This window comes from Lolium perenne, chromosome 7 (assembly GCF_019359855.2).
Source record: "Lolium perenne isolate Kyuss_39 chromosome 7, Kyuss_2.0, whole genome shotgun sequence".
Classification (NCBI taxonomy): domain Eukaryota; kingdom Viridiplantae; phylum Streptophyta; class Magnoliopsida; order Poales; family Poaceae; genus Lolium; species Lolium perenne.
This window is the reverse complement of record NC_067250.2, coordinates 30,772,586-30,799,923: the sequence shown is the minus strand read 5'-3', so window position 1 is coordinate 30,799,923 and position 27,338 is coordinate 30,772,586. Positions and strand designations below refer to the sequence as shown.

The following is a 27,338-nucleotide window of genomic DNA, read 5'->3' as shown; positions in this document are numbered from 1 at the left end:
TATTTATGCAGCAAAACTGATTACCTGTATGGTATGTGGAAAATTCTGAATCGATCCCAAATGGTTATGTGCCACAGAGCTGGTGTCTAGTTCAGAATATCAGTTACATCAGCATTGCAACGCAACTTTCCGTCTATCATTCACTAGTATTTTTGCTTCAAGATCGAATAGTTACATAGTTGTATAACATATACATGAAAAACTCTGAATCCGGTAACAAATGGATATGTGGCAGGAGTATCAGGTTCAAAATTTTAGTTACAGAGAAAGCAGCGCAAGGGCAGATTTGGTCTTCTATCCTTCGAACAACTCTGACAACTGATGCTCCAGCTCCTCCACGCTGCGCCCTGCGGATATCTCAACCTCCGGGTGATCGTCCACATACCGGCGGTATGCCGGCAGAACACTCTCCGACACGGTGCTCCGGAGGATGGACCGGAGCGCCGGGCTGGGCACCTTCCAACCTCTATGCATGCTGCACACGTTCTCAAACGCCGAGTAAAATGGGCTCAGCGGGTTCCTTCGCCGGAGAACAGTCAAGGCTCCCGGCTTCCCGGCAAGGCGCGCCACCACGGGCGCCCATGAAACCTCGAGGTAACCTTTGAGGTAGCCATCCATGCGCTCCTCGCGGGCGAGGACCCAGCCGGGCGGCAGGAACATGCTGAGGTCGGAGCGGACGGCGCGGCGCACCAAGGCGCTCGTGTTGTTGAGCATGAAGATCTGGCTCAGCCCCGGAAATGCCAGCGCACCGGACTTGTCCTCGAGCACAGCCTCCAGGCACGAGATGAGCTCCATCACCAGGCTGCCCTCGTCGGGCGGGAGTGGCGTCGTTTGCTCCTCGTCGAGATGAGCTCCGGCAAGGACGAAGTAGAGGGAGACGCGGTTGCGCAACATGCCTCGGAAGTAGCCCATCCAGAAGCCGACGCAGGGGTGCACCTCGCCGCCCTGCGGCATCCGCCACGGGTACTGGGGCGCGCGGATGAACGCGCTGAGGTCGCACACACACCGCCGGGACGCGTCCAGCAGGCCGGCGAGCGCTGCGTCGGACGCGACCGAGACTGGGTGGGAGGACGGCCATGAGAACGTCCTCGCGAGTCCCGGGTAGGTCTCCGAGACATGGGCGTGCATGTCGAGCGCCGCGAGCAGCTTCGACGGGGAGCTCCCGAGCGCCACCACGGAGCCGGCCAGCCTCAGCATCGCGCCGGCGCTCTCCCCCGCGAGCCAGCCCAGCGCGGCCAGCTCCGCCACGGCTGCTTCGTTGACCGGGCTGCGAACCTCCCGGTGTCGGTGGCGGAAGACACGATCCATGGTGCCTAGCGCATGCGCCCACTCACTGACCCTCCTCCCGACCTCCCTCCGCGGGAGGCTCCCGTTGTCGTCCATGTCGAGCACCCAGCCGACGTTGAAGCCGGCGAGCCATTTTTGCAGCGCGTCCGTGCGCGCCGTGGAAGCAGCGGAAGCTGAGAAGGCTGGGAGGAGGAGGACCATGCGCTGCAGGTGTTTGTCGACGTCGGCCAGGACGCAGGAGAGGGACTGAGAGATCGGCCGGAAGCTGCTGGGATCAACCTCGGCCAGCACGGATGGGGAGAAAATAGAGACGTGGCGCCGGAACTCGAGTGGATCGTCCGGGCAGTACTCGTCGGTGCTGGTGGAGCCGTCGTCGCTGTCGAGGGAAGGGCCGGAGAGGGAGTACGGGCTACTGCCTCCGCTGCTGGAGCTGGAGCCATGGCAGCCGTCGGCGTCGAAATGGACTACAGTGGTTTCGTGGTGCGCTTGCATGGCGGCTGCCGCTCGGTCAACGGAGTCTCGAAGCTATCGTGAATGACGCGTGCAGAATGATTTGGGCCAGGGAGGTGGAAGGAGAGGTGAAAATTGCGGAGGCGCCGTCCCATTCACCTTTTGAGCAGTAGATTTTTCTTTTCCATATCTGAGCAGTAGCCTTCATCTCCTTCATCTTAGCCTCTGAAGTCTGAAGTACTATGACCAGGAAGTACTATGGGCATGTTTGGTTGGTGCCCAAGCGTGCCCTGCCAAAATTATGGCAACCTATAAGATATTGGCTCTTGTTTGATTGATGGCCAAAATTTTGGTTGCCAATGAAAGGTTGCCCACTTACCTCATGTTTTCCTCAGGGCATGTTTGGTTGGTGCCCAAACGTGCCCTGCCAAAATTATGGCAACCTATAAGATATTGGCTCTTGTTTGGTTGATGGCCAAAGTTTTGGTTGCCAATGAAAAGTTGCCCACTTACCTCATGTTTCCCTCACAGTTCTTGCCTCCGCTGCTGGAGCTGGAGCCATGGCAGCCGTCGGCACCGAAATGGACTACAGTGGTTTCGTGGCGCGCTTGCATGGCGGTTGCCGGTCGGTCAACGGAGTCTCGAAGCTATCGTCAATGACGCGTGCAGAATGATTTGGGCCAGGGAGGTGGAAGAAGAGGTGAAAATGGCCGAGGTGCCGTCGCATTCACCTTTTGAGCAGTAATTTTTTCTTCTGAGATCTGAGCATTAGCCTCATCTTAGAGCATCCCCACTTCTCCACGACGAGGCTCCTAATCGACGTTTTTTCCATCCGGACGGCGTAATTTAGCCCAGTCGTGCTCCCGGTTCCTCGTTTTCGTCCGGATTTGGCCCAAAATCCATCCGACGAGCCCACGCCAACCCCGGTCCCCCGAGGAACGCTCGGGGACTCCGGACGAGTGAAAAGCGGGGAAGGGCCTGCTCTGTCGGCGACTGGACACACGAACCCCACTCAAAATCTCTCCCACCCCTCGTATCTCTCTCGCCGCCGTCACCACCCCACCGGCTTGTTGCCCAGATTCCGCCGCCCCTCCTCCCCCACCTGCCTATATTCCGCCGTCTTTCGATGACGGCCTATCTGGCTGCTCATCCGCCGGCCTGTTTTCCGACGACGGCCTACTCCTCATCGTTTGCGGCTCGGGTTGCCTCGACCACGCCCGTCAGGTGTTAGTCCATTTGCCTCGCCGGCCATGGACTCGGACGAAGAGGAGGAACAGATGTTCGTCGAGCTTATGCGAGAAGAGATGGCCCAAGACGAGGAGCACATGCTGATCCTCGGTTGCTTATCAAGCCTGTACGCCGGAGTGCCAACTGGTCGACGTGGTGGGTCGGCACCAGGTCGCCTGAAGTGCAAGCCGAGACAGCGAATGGAGGGCTACTGCATGTTGTACGCCGACTACTTCGCCGACAATCCATTGCACGGTGACACTATTTTCAGGCGTCGTTTCAGGATGAGCACAAAGCTATTTCTGCAAATTGTGTATGCCATCCGAGACTTCGACCCCTACTTCAGATGCAAAGCGGATTGCACTGGCTTGGTTGGATTTTCGTCACTGCAGAAGTGCACAGTGGCTATGAGGATGCTGGCTTATGGAGCTCCCGGTGATGGTGCAAATGACTATCTTCGGATGGTGGAGTCCACCGCCCTTGATTGTTTCTACCGGTTCTGCAAGGCCGTCATAGCAGTGTTCGGGGACTTTTACTTGAGATCACCCACTGTCGAAGACACTCAGAGGATCCTTGCAACAAATGAAGCTAGGGGTTTTCCAGGGATGCTTGGAAGCATTGACTTCATGCATTGGAAATGGAAGAACTGTCCGTTTGCGTAGCAGGGAATGTACAAGGGTCACAAAAACGGCTGCACTGTGATACTTGAAGCAGTGACTACCCATGATCTCTGGATTTGGCACTCTTTCTTTGGTATGCCTGGATCCAACAATGACATCAACGTCCTAAACTGCTCTCCAATCTTTTCCAAGCTTGTTGAGGGTCATGCTCCCCCGGTGAACTATGTCAATGGTCGGCACTACAACAAAGGATACTACCTTGCAGACGGTATCTATCCAAAGTGGTCAATATTTGTGAAGACTATCTCGAAACCTAGCACCCCCAAACTTTGCGAGTTTGTCAAGAAACAAGAAGCTTGCCGAAAAGACGTCGAGCGTGCATTTGGTGTCCTCCAGCAGAGATTTGCTGTCGTCCGATTCCCTGCTATGACTTGGTCCAAAGATCAGATGTGGGAGGTGATTAATTGTTGTGTGTTCTTACACAATATGATTATTGAAAATGAGCGAAAACATCCGGTTCCTCTAGCTGAGCAGCAAGCACCATATGAGAGAGAGGGTCCTCTTGCACAGCCTAATCACCAGGTGCCTCCATCATGGGCCGCCTTCATTGCTATGCCCCAGGAGATTCGAGACTCTACAATGCATCAGCAGCTGCAAGATGATCTGATGGAGCACATATGGACGCTCCGAGGTAACGCCAACGTCGACGCCAACTAGTCTATCATAATTTGTTTCAAAAATTGTGAAATTGTGTGCTTCATTTGTTTCAGCACTTGTTAAACATTGTACTGATTATCGCCGAATTTGTTTCAGCAATTTTCGGACTCTTGCTCGCCGAACTTGTTAAATTTTATGTCGAATTTGTTTGAAATATGTTAAATGGTCGAGGTTGGGAGTTTCCTGCCGGGGGATGGCTGGAACTTACAAATTGATGGTATAGAGAGAAAAACTACACGCTACGCGTTAAAAACCTCTCAGAACATACCGTGCCTCAAGGGATGCACATTTGCATCGTATTAAGGCTTTTGTTGATATCTTTCAACTCAATGACTTTTGGCCCCTCTGGCTGCTCCTCATGGTACCTTCCCGACGTACTGTTGGTCGTTAGCTCTTTTGTTAATGCGACTTCATAAATTTCTTCATTGGCTTGATCCCCAGGTGCGTGGGTGGTTGTATGGAAAATGTTTAATACCTCTAATCAGCATATTTGTATAAAAAATAATTGTTTTAATTGATTTGAGCACCAATCTCTTTATTTCTGAGATCTCGGTGGAACAAGAAGAGTAGGTGCATCTCAGCGCCGTAAAATATGAAAACACTACTAATGCCAAAACATAAGGTAAAACATGATGGAAAATGCACTCGTTAGGAATGATGCGCGAGGCATGTCACAAAGCTATGCGGCATGGGGAGAAATGACAGAAAACCATGCAACGCGCAGGCATTCCAAGGCGCATGTGTTAGGCACCGGTAGCTTGTGTGTGTGGAGGCATAGCATAGGGGCGGATTCGTGCATACGAGGTTTGTATATGAGGGCCATTCTTCTGCGCGTATATGACCCACCACATGATCTCATGGCATGGACCCTCGTACAGCCACGACCTAGAGGGCTGGCCGCGATCCATGTTGGGCTCCACAACATGGGAGAAGCCGTGCTCACCCGCTCTCATCGAGATTTGCTTGTATTGTCCACCCGTACAAATTTCAGAATGGTCACAATGTGCTTCGAAAAACACAAGGAAAACAAGAACGATCACTAGAGCATTAATATAGGGAATTAGCTTATCATAATATTTTAAACTAAACTAACAAGTGACACCTAACTGTGGAATGTCATGTGGAGAAATTCCATCCTTATGTTTACCGAATATTCTCTTTTGTAGTGGATAGACAACCCATTGCAAGACTATAGAAGTTGTTGCATATCAAATGCGATAAAGACTTGGGCAGGAGCGGGGGCTAGCATTCTGGAAGTAGTACACGCATGGGTGTGTGCGAAAGGCTCAGGGGGCTTAGGGGGCTTAGTCCTGATGGCTACGCGTGTCCTCACGGGCTAGCTATTGGATGGCATAATGCTTTGGTGAGACGTGGGTTGAAAAAATTGTTGAAACATTCGAGAAATCTTATCTACAGACGTATACATTTTTTCCTTGTCACTCTTCAAATATAACACACTAAAATAAACATGTTGACTCATAGTAATTTTCCCGAGACAGTCTCAAGGAACATCACATATGGCACAAATTTTAATGGACTCTACCATTTTGTGATGGGTCTGCTTCAGGCCCATCAACCCATATAAGCGGATGAAGATTACATGCGACATCTTTGCTCCCATCCATAGAGAAATTGGTATGGCCCATCAAAACATAGAAGGCCCCGTCGCTTTCTTCCCTCTAAATCTTTGTTGTGTGAGGCCTGCCAAAAGAGATCACCCTCGATTCCCTTCTTATATAAACTAACCCTAGCAGCGTCTCTCGTCTTCCTCCCAGCCGCCACCACCAATCCCAGATCTAGATCACCAATCCTAGATCTAGATCACCTTCCACCCATGCCTCCTTCCATCCAACGACGCTCCCCACAAATTCCCCTCCATAATATCCAAATCCGATCCCCAATCTAGACGCACTACCTGCCTTTCCCTATGCGGCCGAATTGTCCTGATCACCGTCGGAGAAGAGAACGGGCGCCACCATGAGGACGAAGTCTTACCCATCGTTATGACGCCCTCCGTGTTTTCATTGTGCCAAAACACAAGGTTTTAACAAGCTATTCTCTTTGCAGCTCTTATTTGCATATTCTATTTTTAGCATTTGTTTATGTAATTCTTAAGAGATTTCTAACATACACATTCCCGCAGCAACTTGTAGGATATCAATTGGTTGAATTAATTTGGTCGTACATGTTTACATCTTATTTTGGATGTATTCATATGTATCCACTATGTATGAAGGGCCGCATTTCTCCTATGAAGAAAAAACATACCCTAATATTGGCTGACTTCTTTGTTGCCCCACATCGTTGCTCCTTACTCCGCTTTTACCCTCCTCCCCCACCATATGATTTACAATATTTTTTTGAAACTTTATGATTTAAAAATTTACTCCTGTCTAGTTCCCTGTCTTGCCATCTAAGAAATTTGTATCAATTGTGTGATGTGTGTTTCCGGATTTTTTTGTGTGTTCAACTATTTTCCATCTCCAGGTTTGGCTTGGGGCAGGCTGAGTACAAGTATTTTGGCTCAATCGTGGGTAAGATTGTACTCGATGTCAGCTGTTGTCATTTGTGGAACCAAATTTATGTGTTCAGTGATGTTTGATTTCTTTGTGTCGGATAAGTATTGGATGTAGAAAGTGGTATGCAAAACATTTTTGTTGCTAATATACTACTCTATTGCAGTAACTTTTTTCATCTCCAATGCAGAAAGAGAACACATTAATGCTCTTCTTATTGTCCGTATAGCAGGTGCCTCCACCGAAAATAAGGTGGTGAACCTGGGTACCAGCGCATCTGATTTCAAAAAATTAAAAACGTTATTTGAATATTTCAAAAAAGTTGAAATAATTCCCTCACGTAAATCTTATCTTGACACTTACCTGTGAAAATTTTAAGTAGAAAATACGGCCGTATGTGATCCACACAAAAAAGTGAAAATGAAATACTGTAAATAGTATACGTACTATAAATAGTACAGTTTATTATTTTTCTGTAGACTACATACTTTTATATTTTAAGTTGAGACTTGACATGCACATGCTTACATACATACTCCACACACATGATTTATGCTATATTTTTTAAATCAATTTTAGTATTTTTTTGATTTTGTTGCTGAAATCCGGTGCCGGTGCACCGAGGAGCCAAAAATTCACGTCCATGCATGCCTCCACTAAGTAAATTGAATTTTTTTTAACACAAGGAGGGGTCTAGAAGAACCCGGAGATACTTCTATTAAAGTGACAAGTATACAATTTTGCAGTAAACCCCCTGCAATACTCGCTCCAAGAACCTAGTATTTGAAGAAAGAGGCTCACACTTTACAAAAAACACCCTATAACAAACTAGAACAAAGCAAGCAAGTACACGGGTGTCTCTGTCACACGTCGCCAACGTCCTCCAGGCGTCGCCGCCGAGGAACGAGAGCCTGCTGCTCGGGAGCCCTCTTCCGACGAAGACTCTTGGCCGCGCTCCACCACCATGCTGCGGGGAACGAATCACTTTGCAGTATGGTCGCTTCGAGCACCCATGACGGAGTCGAAGCAGGGCCTTCGCATCAGAGGTTGAAGATTCGCCGCCCTGACGGCCTTGTTGCAACCACGTGATTGCCAGCTGCATGGTTGAGCTCGGAAGAATAGCACCTCGCAGGCAAAGGACGGCACCATCTCAGGAGGCATCGGCTTCAAGATCCACCTCCTTCTCACCACCGTGGTGAGGTAGAGAAGCAGAGGAGAGGTTTATCCCCAATCGATGGTTACCATCCACTAACCTGGATCTTGTCATCGGAGCGCAGAGAGATGCACCGCGTCCATTCTCCCCCTCGCCACCAAGGCCGGCTAGGAGAAGAGATGCATGAATCACCAGGAGGTCTTCGTCCCCCCCCCCCCCCTCTCCACCATGGCTGACCAGGAGAGCTTCGAGATCTTGGTTTCTACACAGGCATCGGAGATGCACCGCCGCTACTTTATGGAAGATGATGGTTCCGCCTCTTCTCCTGCTCTTCTTTGACCAGAGGAGCCAGAGCAGCAGCGCCAACGTGCCTACACCACGGATCCGGCGGAGATCCATGGCGCCACCTTCACTATAGGGCATCCGCCCAAACTCCGGCAAACCACCAACAACACCACTAAAACTCCGAAACTACGCTGGGGCCTTTCAAAGACACACTCCAGCCAGCTATTCCGGCAGAGCGGCCGTCGACGGCCCGGTCAATGGGAGGCGACTCTCAATGTTACTGTAGTCGAGCAAGAGCAGGGGAGGGGGAAAATGTGTCTTCCAATAAATTAAGCTTTTGCGCGCATTACTGGGTTGCTCTTTGGAAGCTTTTTTTTGTTTGAGTTTCTTTTGCCTGACCAAAACCATAGTTCCTGGGTTCATCAATGCATATATATATTAATGCTATGTATTACCTGCTACATTATTTAGTTGATATAATTTGTACTTTTTAATTTTTCTAATGTAATCTATCACTACATATTTTTCACGCCATAAAAGGTAGAGTTACACAAATTAATTATTTTAAAATTTTAGATCTAAAAGAGTAAAAAATTACACATTTATTTTGTTCTTGTTAATATGAAAAATGCATATGATTGCATCAACAAAAAATCATATTGGTATAGAATTAAATTTTAGTTTATAAATATATTAATGTTGAAGGTAGATGAAATAGATTGTCTTACAAAAAACGGAAATGCCTTGCATACGATAAAGATCTGTACGAGATGTATACGACTAGACTCACGGTGGGATTTCCTTCATCTGGCCCACATACTGACTGATGCTATGATGAGTCTGATCGTACGCAATTATCGTACAAGGTTTGTCGTGTGTATAGCATCGCTCTACAAAAAAATAGGTGGTGACATATAACCGGTAGTCACACCATATCTTTAGTCTTACGTCTATTGTGTGGCTCACATTTACTCTTTATCTTGGTTATGTGTGTTTTCGGATATAGAAGCAATAAGTTCTTCTATCGAGCATATACTAATTTATCATCCATTTTTGTAACATGTATGTTTGCACCTACAGATATACTCAATATGATACTAGACATGAGCAAGGTGGAATCCGGAAAGTTACAGTTAGAGGAGCTCCACTCAACACTACATATGAGCTTGCAGAGTCTAAGGATTTGGCAAACATCCTTGGCATGAACAAGAGACGTCAAGGTGGTTTGCGACCCTATGACTTCTCTATTTTCCGATGTGATGGTGTCGCCGGTGACTTCAAGAGGTTCAAGAAAATTCTCGAGAACTTGCTAGCCAACGCCATGAACTTAATGATCAAGGCCATATTGTGCTCCAGGTGTGGGCCAACCTCAGCTCCCCAACCATAGGACTCTCCATGATGAGCACCCCCTTGAGGTTATCAAACAACTACTACCTCTTCTCCTTTGGTATCCCAACACCAGTATCAGCCACCTAAAAATAAAATTTAACTGAGTTGGATCATTGTTAAGTGTCATGCAAGGGAGGACGAAGCCACACAAAATACTCGCAGGCCACTTTAGAGGATCCCAACTCGGCTGAGTTTACTTCATGGTTGTTGATACTGGTGTGGGATACCCACGGAGAAGAGGGAATTGGTGTGTGAGAACTATATTCAGGTGAAGGAAGGGCATGGAGGCACCAGCCTCGGGCTTGGAATTTTCTAATCTTTGTAAGTGGCATGCCCCTCTTTTTCATGCATGTTAAAACTATCACAAGCACCCCGTGTGATTCTAGACATTAATGGGTTCCTCTTTCGAAATTTTTGTGTGTGAGTTTCTTTTGCGTGACCAAACCATAGCTCCTTGGTCCGTCAATGTATATATACATAAATTCTATGTATTACCTTCTACTTTATTTAGTTGATATAATTTGTACCTTTTAATTTTGCTAATGTAATCTATCACTACATATATATTTTTCACGCCATTAAAGGAAAAGTTACACAAATAACTGTTTTACAATTTTAGGTCTAAAAGAGTAAAACTTTACACATTTATTTTCTTCTTGTTAATATGAAAAATGCACATGATTGCATCAAAACAAATATCAGATTGGTAAAGAATTAAATTTTAGTTTCTAAATATATTAACGTTGAAGTTAGTTGAAATAGATGCCCTACAAAAAAATAGGTGGCCACATATAACCGGTAGTCACACCATATCTTTAGTCTTTTGTCTATTGTGTGGCTCACATTTACTCTTTATCTTGGTTATGTGTGTTTTTGGATATAGAAGCGATGAGTTCTTCTATCGAGCATAGACTGATACGATACTAGACATGAGCAAGGTGGAGTCCGGAAAGTTGCAGATGGAGGAACTCAATTCAACACAACATACGTCCTTGAGGAGTCTACGGATTTGGCAAACGTCGTCGGCATGAACAGAGACATCGAGGTGGTCTACGATCCTATGACTTCTCTATTTTCCGATGCGATGGTGTCTTCGGTGACTTCAAGAGGTTCAAGAAAATTCTCGACCACTTTCTAGTCAATGCCATGAACTTCATGATCAAGGCCATGTTGTGCTCCGGGCCGTGGGACAACCTCCCCATCCCTAGGACTCTCCATGATGAGCACCCCTTGAGGTTCTCAAACACCTACTACCTCTTCTCCTTGGGTATCCCAACACCAGTATCAGCCACCTCAAAATAAAATTTAACTGAGCTGGGATCATTGTTAAGTGTCATCCAAGGGAGGACGAAGCCATACAAAATACTCGCATGCCACTTTAGAATGATCCCAACTCGAGTGAGTTTACTTCATGGCTGTTGATACTGGTGTGGGATACCCACTGATAAGAGGGAATTGATGTTTGAGAACTATATTCAGGCGAAGGAAGGGCATGGAGGCACCAGCCTCGGGCTTGGAATTTTGTAATCCTTTGTAAGTGGCCTGCACCTCTTTTTCATGCATGTTAAAACTATCACAAGAACCCCGAGTGATTCTAGACATTAATGGGTTCCTCTTTCGAAGCTTTTTTTGTGTGAGTTTCTTTTGCATGACCAAATCATAGTTCTTGGGTCCGTCAATGCATATATACATAAATCTTATATATGTATTACCTTCTACTTTATTTAGTTGATATAATTTGTACTTTTTAATTTTGCTAATGTAATATATCACTATCACGCCATTAAAGTTAAAGTTACACAAATAACTCTTTTACAATTTGAGGTCTAAAAGAGTAAAAATGTACATATTTATTTTGTTCTTTTTAATATGAAAAATGCACATGATTGAATCAAAACAAATATCAGATTGGTAATGAATTAAATTTTAGTTTCTAAATATATTAACATGGAAGTTATTTGAAACAGATGGCCCTACAAAAAAATAGGTTGCCACATATAACCGGTAGTCACACCATATCTTTAGTCTTTTGTTTATTGTGTGGCTCACATTTACTCTTTATCTTGGTTATGTGTGTTTTTGGATATAGAAGTGATAAGTTCTTCTATCGAGCATATGCTGATTTATCATCCATTTTTGTAACATGTATGTTTGCATATGCGGATATACTCAACACGATACTAGACATGAGCAAAGTGGAGCTCAATTCAACACCTACATACATGCTTGAGGAGTCTACGGATTTGGTAAACATCATCGACATGAACAGAGATGTCGAGGTGGTCTACGACCCTATTACTTCTCTATTTTCCGATGCGATGGTGTCTTCGGTGACTTCAAGAGGTTCAAGAAAACTATCGACAACTTGCTAGTCAACGCCATGAACTTCATGATCAAGGTCATGTTGTGCTCCGGGCGTGGGCCAACCTCCCCATCCCAAGGACTCTCCATGATGAGCACCCCCTTGAGGTTCTAAAACACCTACTACCTCTTCTCCTTGGGTATCCCAACACCAGTATCCACCACCTCAAAATAAAATTTAACTGCGTTGGGATCATTGTTTCTTCGCTTTCTTCAACAATGCGAATCTACCTCACTCCTCATAAGAACTCAAATACAAATTCGAGTTCCAAATTTATATTTCCTCATTGAAATCGTTAGAGGGATTCCGATATTACTCAGGGGTTTCTTCCATGTTACGATGCTACTTTTAAGATGATGAAGAAAGGCTAATAAATGAGTCTTCACTTCGGAGGATATAGTTGACCAGCTCAAGGACAAAAATGCTGATGTCAGTGAAACATGTCATAATACTCCCTATGTCTTGACTACAGGGAGACTGACAAAAGACCATCTTCCGGTTACTGTGCCTGTGGTGCTTTCTGTAGGGATGCCTTATGGCAGGTAGGAATGTCAAGTAAGTACGGCTTTCGATAGCTAATACGACTTGGGATGACCAGCAACGTCAAGAGGGGTCAAGAAAAACTAGATCTATAAGCTCTTTAAAACGAGCTAGAACCGCATCAATCGAATTCAATGTCATGCAAGGGAGGACGAAGCCACACAAAATACTCACAGGCCACTTCAGAATGATCCCAACTCGAATGAGCTTACTTCATGGTTGTTGATACTTGTGTGGGATACCCACGGAGAAGAGGGAATTGGTGTTTGAGAACTATATTCAGGTGAAGGAAGGGCACAGCGGCACCAACTTCGGGCTTGGAATTTTCTAATCCTTTGTAAGTGGCCTGCCCCTCTTTTTCATGCATGTTAAAACTATCACAAGCACCCTGAGTGATTCTAGACATTAATGGGTTGCTGTTTCGAAGCTTTTTTGTGTGAGTTTCTTTTGCATGACCAAACCATAGTTCCTGGTCCGTCAATGCGTATATACATAAATGCTTTGTATTAACTTCTACTTTATTTAGTTGATATAATTTGTACTTTTTTATTTTGTTAATGTAATCTATCACTACATATTTTTCACGCCATAAAAGGTAAAGTTACAAAAATAACTCTTTTAAAATTTTAGGTCTAAAGAGTAAAAATTTACACATTTATTTTGTTCTTGTTAATATGAAAAATGCACATGATTGCATCAAAACAAATATCAGATTGGTAAGGAATTAAATTTTAGTTTCTAAATATATTAAGGTTGAAGGTAGTTGAAATAGATGGCCCTACAAAAAAATAGGTGGCCACATATAACCGGTTGTCACACCATATCTTTAGTCTTTTATCTATTGTGTGGCTCACATTTACTATTTATCTTGGTTATGTGTGTTTTTGGAAATAGAAGCGATAAGTTTTTCTGTCGAGCGTATACTGATTTATTATCCATTTTTGTAACATGTATGTTTGCACATGCATATATACTCAACACGATAATAGACATGTGCAAGGTGGAGTCCGGAAAGTTGCAGATGGAGGAGCTAAAATTCAACACTACATACGTCCTTGAGGAGTCCACAGATTTGGCAAACTTCATTGGCATGAACAAATACGTCGAGGTGGTATGCGACCCTATGACTTCTCTGTTTTCCGATGCGATATCGTCGTCGGTGACTTCAAGTGGTTCAAGAAAATTCTCGACAAATTGCTCGTCAACGACATGAATTTCATGATCAAGGCCATGTTGTGCTCCGGGCATGGGACAACCTCCCCATCCCTAGGACTCTCCAGGATGAGCACCCCCTTGAGGTTCTCAAACACGTACTACCTCTTCTCCTTGGGTATCCCAACGCTAGTATCAGCCACCTCAAAATAAAATTTAACTGAGTTGGGATCATTGTTAAGTGTCATGCAAGGGAGAACGAAGCCACACAAAATACTCGGAGGCCACTTTAGAATGACCCCAACTCGGCTGAGTTTACTTGGTTGTTACTGGTGTGGGATACCTACAAAGAAGAGGGAATTGATGTTTGAGAACTATATTTAGGTGAAGGAAGGGCATGGCGGCACCAGCCTTGGGCTTGGAATTTTCTAATCCTTTGTAAGTGGCCTGCCCCTCTTTTTCATGCATGTTAAAACTATCACAAGCACCCCGAGTGATTCTAGATTAATTTTACACTTTCGCTAGTTGCGAGTTCTCTCGGTGTGGCCAAAAATTATAAAATAACTAAGCCTTAGAAAGGAATGAAAAAGTATCTTGCTCAGTTTGAGGCAATTGCGCCTATTTCATGATTTAGAGTAACATCTTATTTTCTAGAGATACATCTTTTGATTTGAATGTAGTTCTCCAATTTTCCTATAATAAGTAGATTGGTGACCATACATTCAACCAAATATTACCATGGTCATGCTATCTATCGTTTGTAATTTGGCATTGTGTGACAGCATTTGTACTTACTACCAACTTCGTCTTGGGATTCATTTGCGACAAAGCTCCAGGTATTTAATAAGACATTATATTTTTATATCATATATACAAATTATCATTTTAGTATTTTTATGTAATTATTATATTTTTTTACCAACACATTCCTGCAACAACATATGAGGTATTACATAGTTTAATTAATTTGGCCGTATGTGTTTATATGTTATTTTGGGTGTGTTCATAATTGTCGGCTTTCTGAACGGGCCTATAAAAACATATGATATATACCCAAAAAATGTTTGTATACATCATACATGTTCACCATTACGAACAGAATAATATGCATGCTCAAATATTACTACTGGAGATCAAAATTGGTGAGAGTAATTAAACATTTTTTTAGAGTTAAAATAAATTGTTGTTTTAAAAGAAAGGTGAGTCTAGAAGAAATCTTACAAAACTTAATTATGCATTGCAAAACAAAACATATCTAAACAAAATGAGGCATGATCTGAATTTCCTAAGAGAGGTGAGTTGGATTGCACGTGATGTTCAGAGTCTGTGATTATGAAGGTGGAACCTTGGATTCAAGGAGAGGTTGCATGCTAGGCCGCAACATACTCCACTCACGCATCCATACCGGATCGCCGCGGCAACACTAGTAGATTCTTGAAGAACTTGATGATTTTCCTTGCATCGCAGCAAATTGCACAATATTTTGGAGCGGAGATTTCTAGCTCCCGTGTTCCAGTGATCCCTTTATTTAAAAAATAAAAAATCGCATTAAAAAATTGTAAGAGATCTTTATGTAGCCAATGATGTAACTAAAAATGTGCAAAATCTCTGGTGCTTGGTGTAAGAGATCTTTATGTAGCCAATGATGTAGCCAATGAGGTATCCCGCGGCTGTGTGCAAGCGGCGGGTCCTCACCGGCAGGTCGGCGCTATGCTGCCTCCATCGGCGGTGCTCGGCACGGAAAAAGGCCGCAGGGGCGGGAGCCTGCTGGTGGAGCGGATGGCCAGGTTGCCGCCGCCCATCGTTCCTCAATTCCAGTGAATACCCTTCTTTTTCTTTTAAAACTCTCGAAATTACCCTTCGGTGGGCAGAAATATAACAATTTTACACTTTGGTGGAATAATACTACTCATCTACCCGACTAGTATGAGTCAATCTAAGCACTTGGATTTGGCCTTTTGGACTCTCCTCCGTCCCTACCGTAAAAGAGCCCCCTTCTGAACATGGCCATAGCCTTGGACCCATCCCTCTCCACAGTTGCGCTGGGAGTGGTCAACATCTTCTTTTGGATGATCTGTAGCCCCGATCGGTGGTGCCGTCGAAGTCACTAACACCACCTCCCTGCGAAAATGAGACCGACGCCAGCCTGGTCAGCGAGGCGCCTGCGCGTGCCTTCTCTAGGGCCGGGGCGAGAAGCTCGGCGCTCGGCCAAACCTTCATCCCAATGCTCTCCATCCATGTCTGCGGGATCCGCCGGGTCTCGTCTCCGTGAATGTGGAGGATGCAGTGCCCGCCCTTGAAGCAACAGGTTTCCCTCAACAATGAGAAAGCCATCCTCCCTTCGGTGTCCTCTTCGGTTTCTGGCGTCTTGCTGATCTTGAGGATGATGTTGAAGCCGAAAAGCGTACCCGCTTACCAATGGCTCTTTGTCCTTTATTTATACTGATCTTTCCTCCTATCAAACGGACCTATGATCCCCTAAAAAACAAAGCTAGGAATTCTTGAACATCAAATATTGGCAGACATGTTCATGTATCCTGCCGATGTTGCACCGAGGGTATTGGCTGGATACAGGAACATGTCTGCTGTTCTAGTTTTCATAGGCTTGTTTTTTTGAGGGATTCATAGGTTCATTTGATGGGAGGAGAGACAGGTATAAATAAAGGACAAAGAGCCATGGGAAGTGGTTACATGTTTCTGCTTCAACATCATCCTCAAGATCAGCGAGACGTCAAAGTCCGAAGAGGACATCGAGCAAGGGAGGACGGCGCCTTCACTGTTCAGGGAACCCTGCTGCTTCAAGGGCAGCACTGCGTCCTCCACGTGCACAACGACGAGACACGGCGGATCCTGCAGACATGGATGGAGAGCGTCGGGATGACGGTTTTGCCAAGCGCCGAGCTCCTCGCCCCAACCCTAGAGAAGGCACGCGCAGCCGCAGGCGCCTCGCCGTCCAGGCCGACGTCGGTGTCATCGTTGTAGGGCGGCGGTGTCAGCGACTTTGACGGCGCCGCCGATCGGTGCTACACACCATACAGAAGAAGATGCTGACCACTCTTGGCGCAACCAGGGAGAGGGATGGGTCCAACGCTGTGACCATGTTCAAAAGGGCTTTGGAGAATGCAAGTGTTGGTGTTTCGAGAATCGTGATGGTTGAGTGGAATTGCCCTATGATGTGATTTTCTTGGATTGTGAGGTAACATTTTCTTGTAATTTGTTGGTGTAGCAAACTCGGGTCCGGTTTGCTCTTGATCTATGTATGTGATATGGAACTTCAAGAACAATTATCTTGCTAATTTGCGTTTCCATAAATTCAATTCTGATAAAAATATTAGTGCAACATGCAGTAGAGGTTATCATGTTGCTGGCACTGGTACTACCTTTCAGTAAACATGTTACACTATAGGAAATCTGGCACATGTTTCATTAGATATGGGGCTGAGGTTACAGAAATATATTTCGCTTCTTGGTGATGATCTGAGCATAATCACTTTCAATGGCTACTTTATAGGAGAAAGTACAGAATAGTACAAGCCATTGAATCCATAGCTAGCTATCAGAATTCAGAAATATCTAGTGTACACAAGCCTAGCTGATAAATACTCCTAAGCATAACTGTACAGTCTCCTCTTGTCTGTGGAGGACTAGCCTAAATAATACTCCCCAGCTGTCATATGCAGGCACCAAGTGGAAAAAGTTCACACCCCAGGTCGTTATCCGCGAACGGCACATCATCATTCTCCTGCGATGAAATCAGAATAATTAAGGCTTCAGAAATATCATGATTGCAATTTTAGATATAGGTAACTATGCTTTGATCAGTGCCAATGATTTGGCTGTGTGCATCTATTGATGCAGAGGCCGGGGCTACGCTCCCATATCGAAAAAATGCAAATCATAGAATCTTAAATATAAGAAATAAGAGTAATAGAACTGATGTTCTTACCACTTTTATTATGGAATTGAGAAGGCCATCAAAATTGCAGCTACTAGAATTAAATCCACCATGCAGCTTTGAGTTTCCGAAATCATACACATCATTCTGTTCAGGCACACTGGCACCACCATTGTAGTTAAAACTTCCATTAACCATTTCATCTATTCCATGTCTAGAATTGCTTGCAACTCCAAACTTTAAGTATTTTGAATGTCTCTCGGTATCAGAAAGGAGCAGCATTGTACTGCCAGAAGAACGAGTTCCACATTTGCTCCGGTCAGCTGCTATAAGGCTCTCAGAAGGGAGAACTGTCACTCTTTCTGGAAACTTCCCCTTTTGGTCCATATCTTGTTCTGGAGCCACAAAGCTAGCATCCAGTTTTGTCGTGCTGACATCAACAAACGGGATGTGTAATGGTAACTTGTTAACAGAAAATCGATCATCAATTGGAATAGCACACTGCTGGGATATACTAGAATCCTGCAAATTAGGGGAAAGCCCAACAGACCTTTCAAGCAGTCCTGAACTTGCAGGTGGTATTCTTATTGATGAATGGGCTCCAACTTTGATCTGTGTGCACTCCAAAAGCTCTACTGGTGGAAGTGAACTGCTTGTAACTCTTTGGAGAGTGCCCGACATTGTGTTAGCCAGAGCACTACCAGAAAAGAAAGAAGACAGATCACTGGTTTCTTGATGGATCCACTTCTGTTGGAGCTGGGGCTGCCCAAGGGGAGCGGTCAAGCCTTGGGCCAAATTGGCTTGTTGGTTTTCTTGTAAATTTGCAATGTGGAATTTGTTTGTATCGCCAATGCAATGGCTTACTGCACCATTGCTGCTAGCACACTGAATTGCCTTGGAAGGAGCAAGGTCCTGAAGCCCAAATGCTGCTGTACCAACACCACTTAGCAGTCCATGTGGATTGAAAGATGGAATACCAGCAGAAGAGGCAAAAGGTTGATAACTAGGAAGCCCTTCAAATGCTCCCATGTGCAAAAAGGGATCTCTACCTCCAAAAACAGCAGCAATGCTAGCTTGCTGTGATGCCACAACACTTAGCCGTCTGAGGTATAGCCTGTACTTCTGCATGGTGTGTAAAGACAATTAATTAGGCATGGAGGCAAGTATGTACTCGGCAAATAACAATTTCAAATATTCAATGCATGGGATATATAATTATAAAAAGTCCCAAAAACAAGATATCCAGTCGTAAGATAACCGCTTCCTTGTTTGGCATGGTGATTTATTCGTGCTGAACTGTTACATGAAAGCTCCACATGATATAGAGAATGTGGGGATTTTACATTTAACGTAGGCTTGAAAATAATTTTTTTATCTGTCAGTGTATTGAAGACACAAAGATGTTCCATTTTCTCGAAAAAAAACTTCTAACAAGGTGCTCAGGACTTCTAGCCGGTTTGTAGAAGTAAAACTATGTAGCCAAATAAGAAATTATAAAGTAAACTTGCAACTAACCACATACTAATTTGACTTACTCAAATTTAATCTACTAGTCTACATGGATGGAGTAATAAAATAAGAAAACATCCATTTACGTTAGATATATCCATTTCAGGTTCTGAAAAGTTGAGTATGATTGAGCAGAATGTTTTCTTTCATAATTTTGCTCCACACCAACTGAACATATGCAACATCAAATAAATTGGAGCGTGAAATGATGGAACTCAAATATTTCATTATTTAACTCATTTTCCAAGGGCACTACGAACGTGTCATAATAACACAGTATTTACTAAAAAAAACAGCAGACCATGAATACCAAATTAAGCTCTGCTCTGCAACCCTGCAACGCTCTTTAATTTGACCCAGGACAATACGGATATCGTAGTTGAGCCTCGGCTCCTCGGGCCCAGGGTTTAAAGAAAAGCAAAAACCCAACGTTTAAGGTTTTTTAAAAATATGTTTTTTACACCAAGTACATACACACCTTAACTAAGTACCTGTAATTATTTGATAATATATTAGTTTAAGGGCTACATAAAAAACTAAAATGTTGTTCTATATAAGATGTACTGTTCGGTATTGTAGACCCATATTTTTCTTCACAGCCAACAAATGAAATCATCTCTTGTTGAAATTTGTTTGATAGTTCTATATATGGATTTTGTTTCAAAATTTTCTGACCCTTCAAAATATGGTTTTTTCTTCAAAATTTGAAAATAATGGGACCCGAGGAGTCGACGCTCTCTTCACGACAATGAGGATACAGTTGCAGATAATATTAGTCACAATTCTGTATAAAAATTCTGTGACTTGATACTTTAATTAACAAAGCAAGCCGTGTCCATCTATTGATGCAGAGGCTGGGGCTAAGCTCCTTTATCGAAAAAAAAATTCTGTATAAAAATAACTTTCTTCGCATCACTGAATGAAGAAAAAGCATTCAAAGAGTTAATGGCGGAAGTAAATGACATGCTGCCGTACCTGCAGATGGCTCGCAACATTTTCCCTAGTGAGCTTCTCCACGTTCATAAGCTCAAGTATTCTTTTCGGTACAGCTTCTGCATCAAAACAGTAAGAGAAAAGGACACGGCATAAATGAGTTGCTGCAACCTGCAAACACATTTAACAGAAAGCAAAAGGCAGCGTGGGGGGAGTGTTTTCTTACTATCAATTCCGAGATGGTTGACCGCCGCAACAAATTTCCGATGCAGCTCCACTGACCACACAACTCTTGGCTTCTTGGACCCCGAGGGCTCATCGTTGTCTTGAGCATCGTTGTCGTTGTCGTCGCCTTCGTCTTCGTCTTCCTCTTCTCTATGCGGTTCTTTCCTCTTCTTGCTTGCTCTGCTACCACCCTGGTCAGAGGACCCAGAGGCAACCTGGCTGAGCCCATGGTACGAATCTGTGGTGGGATGCTTGCTGTATTCCTTGGAGAAATCAAGATTATTGGTTTCACGGTTACTGAACTTCCTCCGCACCACATGCTGCCACACGTTCCGAAGCTCTTCGATGCGAACGGGTTTTAGGAGATAGTCACAGGCACCGTGAGTTATCCCCTTCAGTACAGTTTTTGTTTCGCCATTCACCGATAACACTGCATGAGTTGAATGGTACTTCATTAGCATCCATATTTGAAACATGGAAACAACATTAATCTACAATAAATACTACCAATAATTAGCAGTGGGCAAAATAGGAAGTAGTCGACTTACTGATGACAGGGAGGTCCATTTCAAGCCCAACGAGCTCGAGGAGCTTGAAGCCGTCCATATCAGGCATATGGACGTCGCTGATAACCAGGTCAAACATGTCCTTGTTCTCCCTTAACAGCTTGAGTGCAGTAATAGCCTGGTTGGTTGTTGTGACTGTCAAGGAGGCAGAAGGCGAGTTTATTGCAATTGTTGAAAGCACATGATAGACAATTAGTAAATATTGCATTCATCATAAGACATCCAACATTTTCTGAAGTGAACTATAGAATTCAGGAGTATCGGAAAACATCTGTAAAATGTGTGCTTGTAATGTACATGTCAGACCATGACAGAATTGTTACTCTGCATGTGGAAACTCTTGCAACTACAGAAGCATTTAAGCAACAGTCTTTACTCAGTACCAATGTAGTGCACTATATAGTAGTACAATGCTAATATGAGAACAAACTGTCCGGACAAAACATAAATAACAGCAGGAGATTGACAACAGAAAACACACTTAACTTGCTGCAGGTAGTATGACCTATGTAATAAGAAAATAATGAAGTTTCTTAAACAAAACACACAATGAAGTGCAAGCAGGTGAGTACTGACCATGGTACTGGCAGCGGCGAAGGAGGCCCTCAAGAACCTTGAGGCACACCCTGTCATCGTCGACGGCGAGGACCCGCATGCCGACGGGGAATTGATCCCTCTCCCTCTCCCTCCCCATCAATCCCTTCCTCGGCTCCATCATCATGGCGTCCAGAAGCATCCCAATTGACCCAGTTCACAGCTCCCGAACACCTTCCAATCAGCTCAACTGGAAGAAAGAAACCTACCCCTAAGACAACAGCTCCCAGTTGACCCAATTCCCAACCAGAAAACGGAGCCTATTTGGGCACAATCGAGTCAATCCTGACTGAGAACCTAATGGCGGCCAAGAGCAAGAGAGGATACTTTCCTCAAGCACTCTGCATCAACACCACCTGAAGACAGAAGGGAAAGCGCTACCCACTGCCTGTAGACGAAATTACCCCGGGAAGAATAAATGATCAGCAAAAGGAAAGAAAGCAGCAGGTGGATTTGGATTTTGGAACAGCAGTGGAGACGAGACGAGACGGGAGGAGAAGCCTTCAAGAACAAACGAACGAACCCACTAGTCTACTACTGCTCCACCTTCATTATTGAAGCCGAGAAGAGGTTGGGAAAGCAAAAGCCTAAAAGGAAAAGCAAAGGACACACACACACGCACAGAGAAGTTTGGGGGGAAAAAAGCAGAGACAGATAGTGACACTCCAGGTGACTAAGCAACCAAGCAAGACCCTGTGCTCAGCTCAGCTCAGCTCAGCTCAGCTCAGCCACACCAAGCAACCAAGCCCCAAGCCGGGAGAAGATGATGGAGAAGAAGCCAAAAACCACAACCGCAGCGCACTCGAGACGGGCGTTGTTTGGGGAGGTTGAAGAGGCAGGGAGGCGAGCAGAGCGAGATGGCGATGGAAAGCAAAGTTTTGGACTCTTGGTGGCTGAATTTATAGGGGGTCAGAGCGGCAACGCATGGTGACAAGGCTCCTGCATATGGCGCAAGATTACAAAGAGGAGCTGTGGGACCTACAGCGCACAATCTTCCAAGGCAGTTGGGGAAGCTTGCTCTTTTTTCACCCCTTTATCATTCCCTTAAAAAAAAAAAAAATTTCCCTTCTGATTTACACCACGCTGTTTTTACATTTACTATCGGGTGAAAAACTGAACGCTAAAATCTAAAAGGGTGCTGCAAGAGATGAAGAATATATGTTACTATTGGTGTTGGACAGAAATGTTGTACCATTTTTTCTCCATATTTGTATATTATTAACATTGATGCATAAATAAGGTGTCATCTGCTTGGCTCTATTATTTTCTACATCCCTACATTGGGAAATACTTTTGTACTTACACACTACATTTTGTTTAACTAACAACATAAATTTTGCTACATAAATTTAAACTGTGGTCTAAAATGTGGGAGCATCTCCAGCAGTAGCCCTTAAAATGGGCCGCTAAACAACTTTTAGAATTTGACCCCAATTTCACTTATGTTGCCTCCGTTTTCTCTGCGGTTTAATTGACACATAGGACTCACATGTCAATGAGTTTTCTTTTCTCTTTTTGTTTTGTTTTGTTTTTGTTCTCCCCTTCTTCCTACTGGCAGAGCTGCATCGCGGGTGTAGGCGACACGTCGAGCATCATCGTCTGTGGGTAGGACCTCGTGGATGGCCGAGCTTGGGAGAGAGGCGATTCTCTATCTCCTGTAAAAAAAGGTTTGCCCTTATCCAGGAAGGTGTCAAATTTATTAGTGAAAACCTCTAAAACCATACAAGGGTATGGGCTAAAAGAACACCAATAATACCATGGGGCCAAACCCACTCAAGATCCAAAAACTGCGCTTGACAGAGATGAAGACGCCGGTGCTCCAGGCTCCACAAGACTACACGCGCCAAAAGGAGACACACCGACGATCAACATCGAGAGTAACCTTGTCGTCCACACAACACAAGGTCAAACACTTATGTTACACTATTCTTGGGGCCACTTGTCAACACCCGGATTTTTAAGTCCAGATGCCTATTATGTCATACATCGCAATCCCAAGAATATTGTTTTTGCGAGATATAATAGATTGATATCACAGAACATCATTCATTACAACTCATAATTGTCTTACATCAAAGAATCACATGATCCAATCTTAATACAACAAAGTGGATCTAAGGATCCAATACAAAACACATAGCGGAAGCGAAGTAGCGGTCGTGGTCCATCTGTTCCACAGGCAACTGTTGACGTCATGAGTAGTCCTAGTTAACATAGACGTCCTGCTGTCCATCATCTTGGTTCTGGTACTCCTCTTCATAGTATGGCCATTTGAATAGCCAGGGACAAAGTCATGAGTACTTTAAAGTACTCGCAAACTAATACTAATGTAAGTACTATCAACTATGGTAAGGGGGTGCTAAGCTCTAGGTTCATTTGCATAAAGCCAGTTTTATTTCATAAGCACTTCAGTAATAAAAGACTCTTCATTTGACTAACTTACTCAAGTGGGAACATTAGTGTCATTCCCACAACTCTGTTGTGATCAATTCAAATTCACCTTTCAAGTTCAAATCACAAGTCACCCTTCACATGTCACATTTTTGAAATTGGTCTGATGACGGAACAGTATGACCCTTCCAATCGTCCGGAATCGTGGACACGGCTATTTGAATAGGTTTACACTCTGCAGAGGTTGTACACTTGTGACACAACTTTGGATTACATCCGTCAGGGATAGCCCTGAATAATCATACTCAGTATGCGGATCATCAACCATAACCTTTCACTTACATATCCTAGCATAGGCACCTCTCCCTATGAGCTTGGCCTCCCAGTGAAGACAAACTGTCAACCTGGGAACTGCACAGGGCTTGGGCTGGACATTCACCTCATTTCACGTCATTTCACATAATTTCACTTTCAACGGAGGCAGCCTCGGCATAACCCCTATGACGCTTGTTTAGAGGGAACCCATACTAAAATACATAAACTTCCAGTTAAGCCCTACCCATAATCAGGTATTATGGGGGTACTCTAAAATTGGAATGGTATCGCATCCGAACCCAACCATCAGTTCTTGTAAAGTTCACCATGTCATTCACAAGTCATATTCACCTTCAAAATCTTTCAATAGAATGACTCATCATTCCAAGGTTTTCAAATTCATTGGTTTTCACATGTTCCCATCTAGAGTAGTCACTTTTAGTTTTAGCACTAGCCACTAGTCATGAGGGGTACTAATTCACTTGTAGCTTTCTAGGCTAAGTGTGATACTCTTGTAGTACTCCATATCTAGACCAAGTGAATCATGAATCAAAAATAAACTTTGATAAACCAAAGTCAAAAACTTGTAAGGTAAAAACTTAGGTTGGGATCATTAAACACAAAGTAATAAGTAATGGTGCCTTGCTCTAGTAGATCTTTGCATTTGGGTAACTTGCAAGAGTATAGCTTGTCTTGAGTGGTACAGTGGTCAAAGTTCTCTTCTTCTTCTTCTTCAAAGTAGACCTCCTCCTCCTGGTATTCCTCGATACTAGCGTCTATAAACGAATACGAGGTATACAATCACAAAACAAATCTTAAGGGCTAGACTAAACACACAAGTGGTTCACACAAGCTATTCTAGCATCACATTCTTATTAACATGGTGGTTGACTTTGTTTTCTTTTTAAGAAAAGTAATTTCTTCTCATTGAAATACTTCTTAGGGTTTCTATTTATTTTCTTTGAGAAGTAATTTCCTCTTATTGAATCTTATTAAGAGTTAATCTCCTCAAATAATAAAGTATGAGCACATTTTGACCAAGGTCAACATTTCATATTTATCATTTGTGAAAATGATTTAAATGAGGTATTACACCTCATGTAATTTAACACTACCTTAGTAATAATTTAATATCACCAAATAATACCATATGAGATTATATAGACCAAGGTCATTACCTCATGTTGAATTACTTGAGACAAAGATTTAAATGAGAGGATACCTCTCATACTATTTAATAAATAATTTTGGATAATTTAAATGTACTAAAAATAGCCACATAGCCATTATTTATTCTAGCCCATGATCACATGAAGCAACCATGTCATATTTTTACATATTCAGATAGACAATAGGAAATGTGATTTTTGAGAGTGGGAATCAACTCAAAATCATTTATGGTTAATTTTTAATAAATGTTGGAAGTTTGAAAAGGCCCTGCCTTGTTATTTTTACTACACAAGTTCTACAATGAATCTAGGGTTGAGACTTGAGACCAGTGTAGTTGTTTAGAGAATTTCCTAAGCTTTCCAACCATATAAAATTCATCAAATTTGGTTCAGTAGAGTTGATTCTATTTAATTTTGAACATAGCATCTCTAAGGAATTGGAATTAAATCGAATTATTCAAATTTGAATCGCTGGGCCTGCGCGGGAAACGAACTTGGGCCGGCCCAAATGTGCTCCAGTGCATAGCAGGCCAACTGACAGCGAGGGACCCGCACGTCAGTGCGTTATAACGCTGAAGCGGTACGCGTGAATGGGGGCCGTGGATTTAAAGAAGATCGGACGGCCGTGGTTCGTCCTCGTCGGCGACGAGCTCCGGCGCGGTCTGAACCCTACCGGCGGCCATGGGGGTCCAGGGAGAGGCCTTACCACGGTCTAGCGGGGTCAGCGAGGCGGGCAAACGACCGAGGCGACGACGGCGAGTCGAGGGAGGGTCGCGGCGGCTCCTGAGGTGGACAAACTCGACGGATCGGTCTTCAGCGTCTCCGGCGGCCTCCAGTGGTGAAATTGGGGCGGTGTGGTGGCTAATGTTAAGGACGAAGGGGTCGATGAGGCTCAGAAGGGAGAGCGGAGGTGACTGGTGTGCTCAGATAGCTCGGGGGAGGCTCCTTTTATAGTGGCGAGGGGTGGCCGAGGCGCACGGGCACGGCGATGCTGGTGATGGCGCTACAGGGGCTGAGGTGAGTGGGCGAGGGCGCAGGACGGTTCAGCGTGGCCTGGCAGTCCTTTTGCGCGTCATGGCGAGGACGGGGGTGGACGGAGTAGCTCGGGCAACGTCGTGTACTGGCGGTACTACAATGGAGGACGGCGATCATGGCGACGGCGACAGCGCATGCGCGGACCAATGGCTATGTCTGGGAGGTAGCTGGGTCAGAGGGGCACGCGTGGGCGAGAGGAGATGATGCGAGGAGGTCAGCGGTGTCCAGGCGATGGCGTGCACCGTCGTGTCCAGAGACGTGCCGGTGCGCGCTCTGGCATGTCCTGGCATGTCGGGGCACATCCCGTTCTGATCGGTGTCGTGCTCGTCTCTGCCCAGGGCTAGTACCATCGTGTTCAGGAGGGAGAGCGAGAGGTGGCTGACATGGTGAGGTGAGCTGGAGTGGATGGGAGAGGGAAGTGGCATGATGAGGGGTGGCATGCCCACGACATGGTCTTGCCATGCATGAGGTCATGCTCAGAACCTTGTCTCTGGTGCTTGGCATGATGCAAGGGGTGCAGGAGAGTACTAATGATGACCAAAGCTGGAGGGTTTAGGCAAAGACATGCTGGATAAAAGGGTGTGTGTAGTTGGCAGATTTGGTGCATGCCATGTGTTTGATGAATTGGCCGCTAGAGAGAAAGTTTTGAATTTTGCAAAGATCTTTGGTGGAGATGGTTCAAATAATGTTTGACACACAATGGTGGTGGTGGTGTGCAAAATTGAATTGATTTGCAAAAATCCAAATGTGGCATAATCTTATATGTGTTTGAATGTTGCTACTTTGCTTGATGGTATTTTGAAATCTAGAAAGAATTTGCAAGGGTGTTCTGTCCCAAAGTTGTTTAACTTGATGAGGTCTTGGATGAGGTGCAAAGAGTTGGGATTGTTTGGTTTAAGAATCTCTTAATACAGAGGCTCAAAGTTGATGTCATGATATAAATGGCAGTTTTGACCATTATCATATGTCACTTGATTTTGATTTTTCATTTGATTTGATTTGGATTTC

At 44.5% G+C, this 27,338-nt stretch overlaps 2 protein-coding genes across 3 annotated transcripts; both read right to left on the bottom strand.

The window, feature by feature from the left end:
- Window positions 1-126: 126 nt before the first annotated feature.
- On the bottom strand, window positions 127-1,840 carry LOC127317941 (exocyst complex component EXO70B2). Its single transcript, XM_051348541.1, has one exon. It carries the CDS (start codon window positions 1,777-1,779, stop codon window positions 295-297), a length of 1,485 nt encoding a protein of 494 aa, XP_051204501.1. The 5' UTR covers window positions 1,780-1,840; the 3' UTR covers window positions 127-294.
- A 15,261-nt stretch (window positions 1,841-17,101) lies between these two features.
- LOC127317942 (two-component response regulator ORR22) lies at window positions 17,102-22,286 on the bottom strand. Of its 2 annotated transcripts, XM_051348544.2 has the most exons (7): window positions 21,403-22,286; window positions 20,809-20,961; window positions 20,262-20,690; window positions 20,078-20,154; window positions 18,144-18,715; window positions 17,645-18,023; window positions 17,102-17,440 (listed from the first exon to the last, which is right to left on the bottom strand). In XM_051348544.2, exons 1-7 carry the CDS (start codon window positions 21,560-21,562, stop codon window positions 17,369-17,371), a joined length of 1,842 nt encoding a protein of 613 aa, XP_051204504.1. In that variant the 5' UTR covers window positions 21,563-22,286; the 3' UTR covers window positions 17,102-17,368. The 2 variants fall into 2 exon arrangements, with proteins under 2 accessions (XP_051204504.1, XP_051204503.1); XM_051348543.2 differs by having other exon boundaries at window positions 17,645-18,715; window positions 21,403-22,285.
- Between the last annotated feature and the right edge of the window lie 5,052 nt (window positions 22,287-27,338).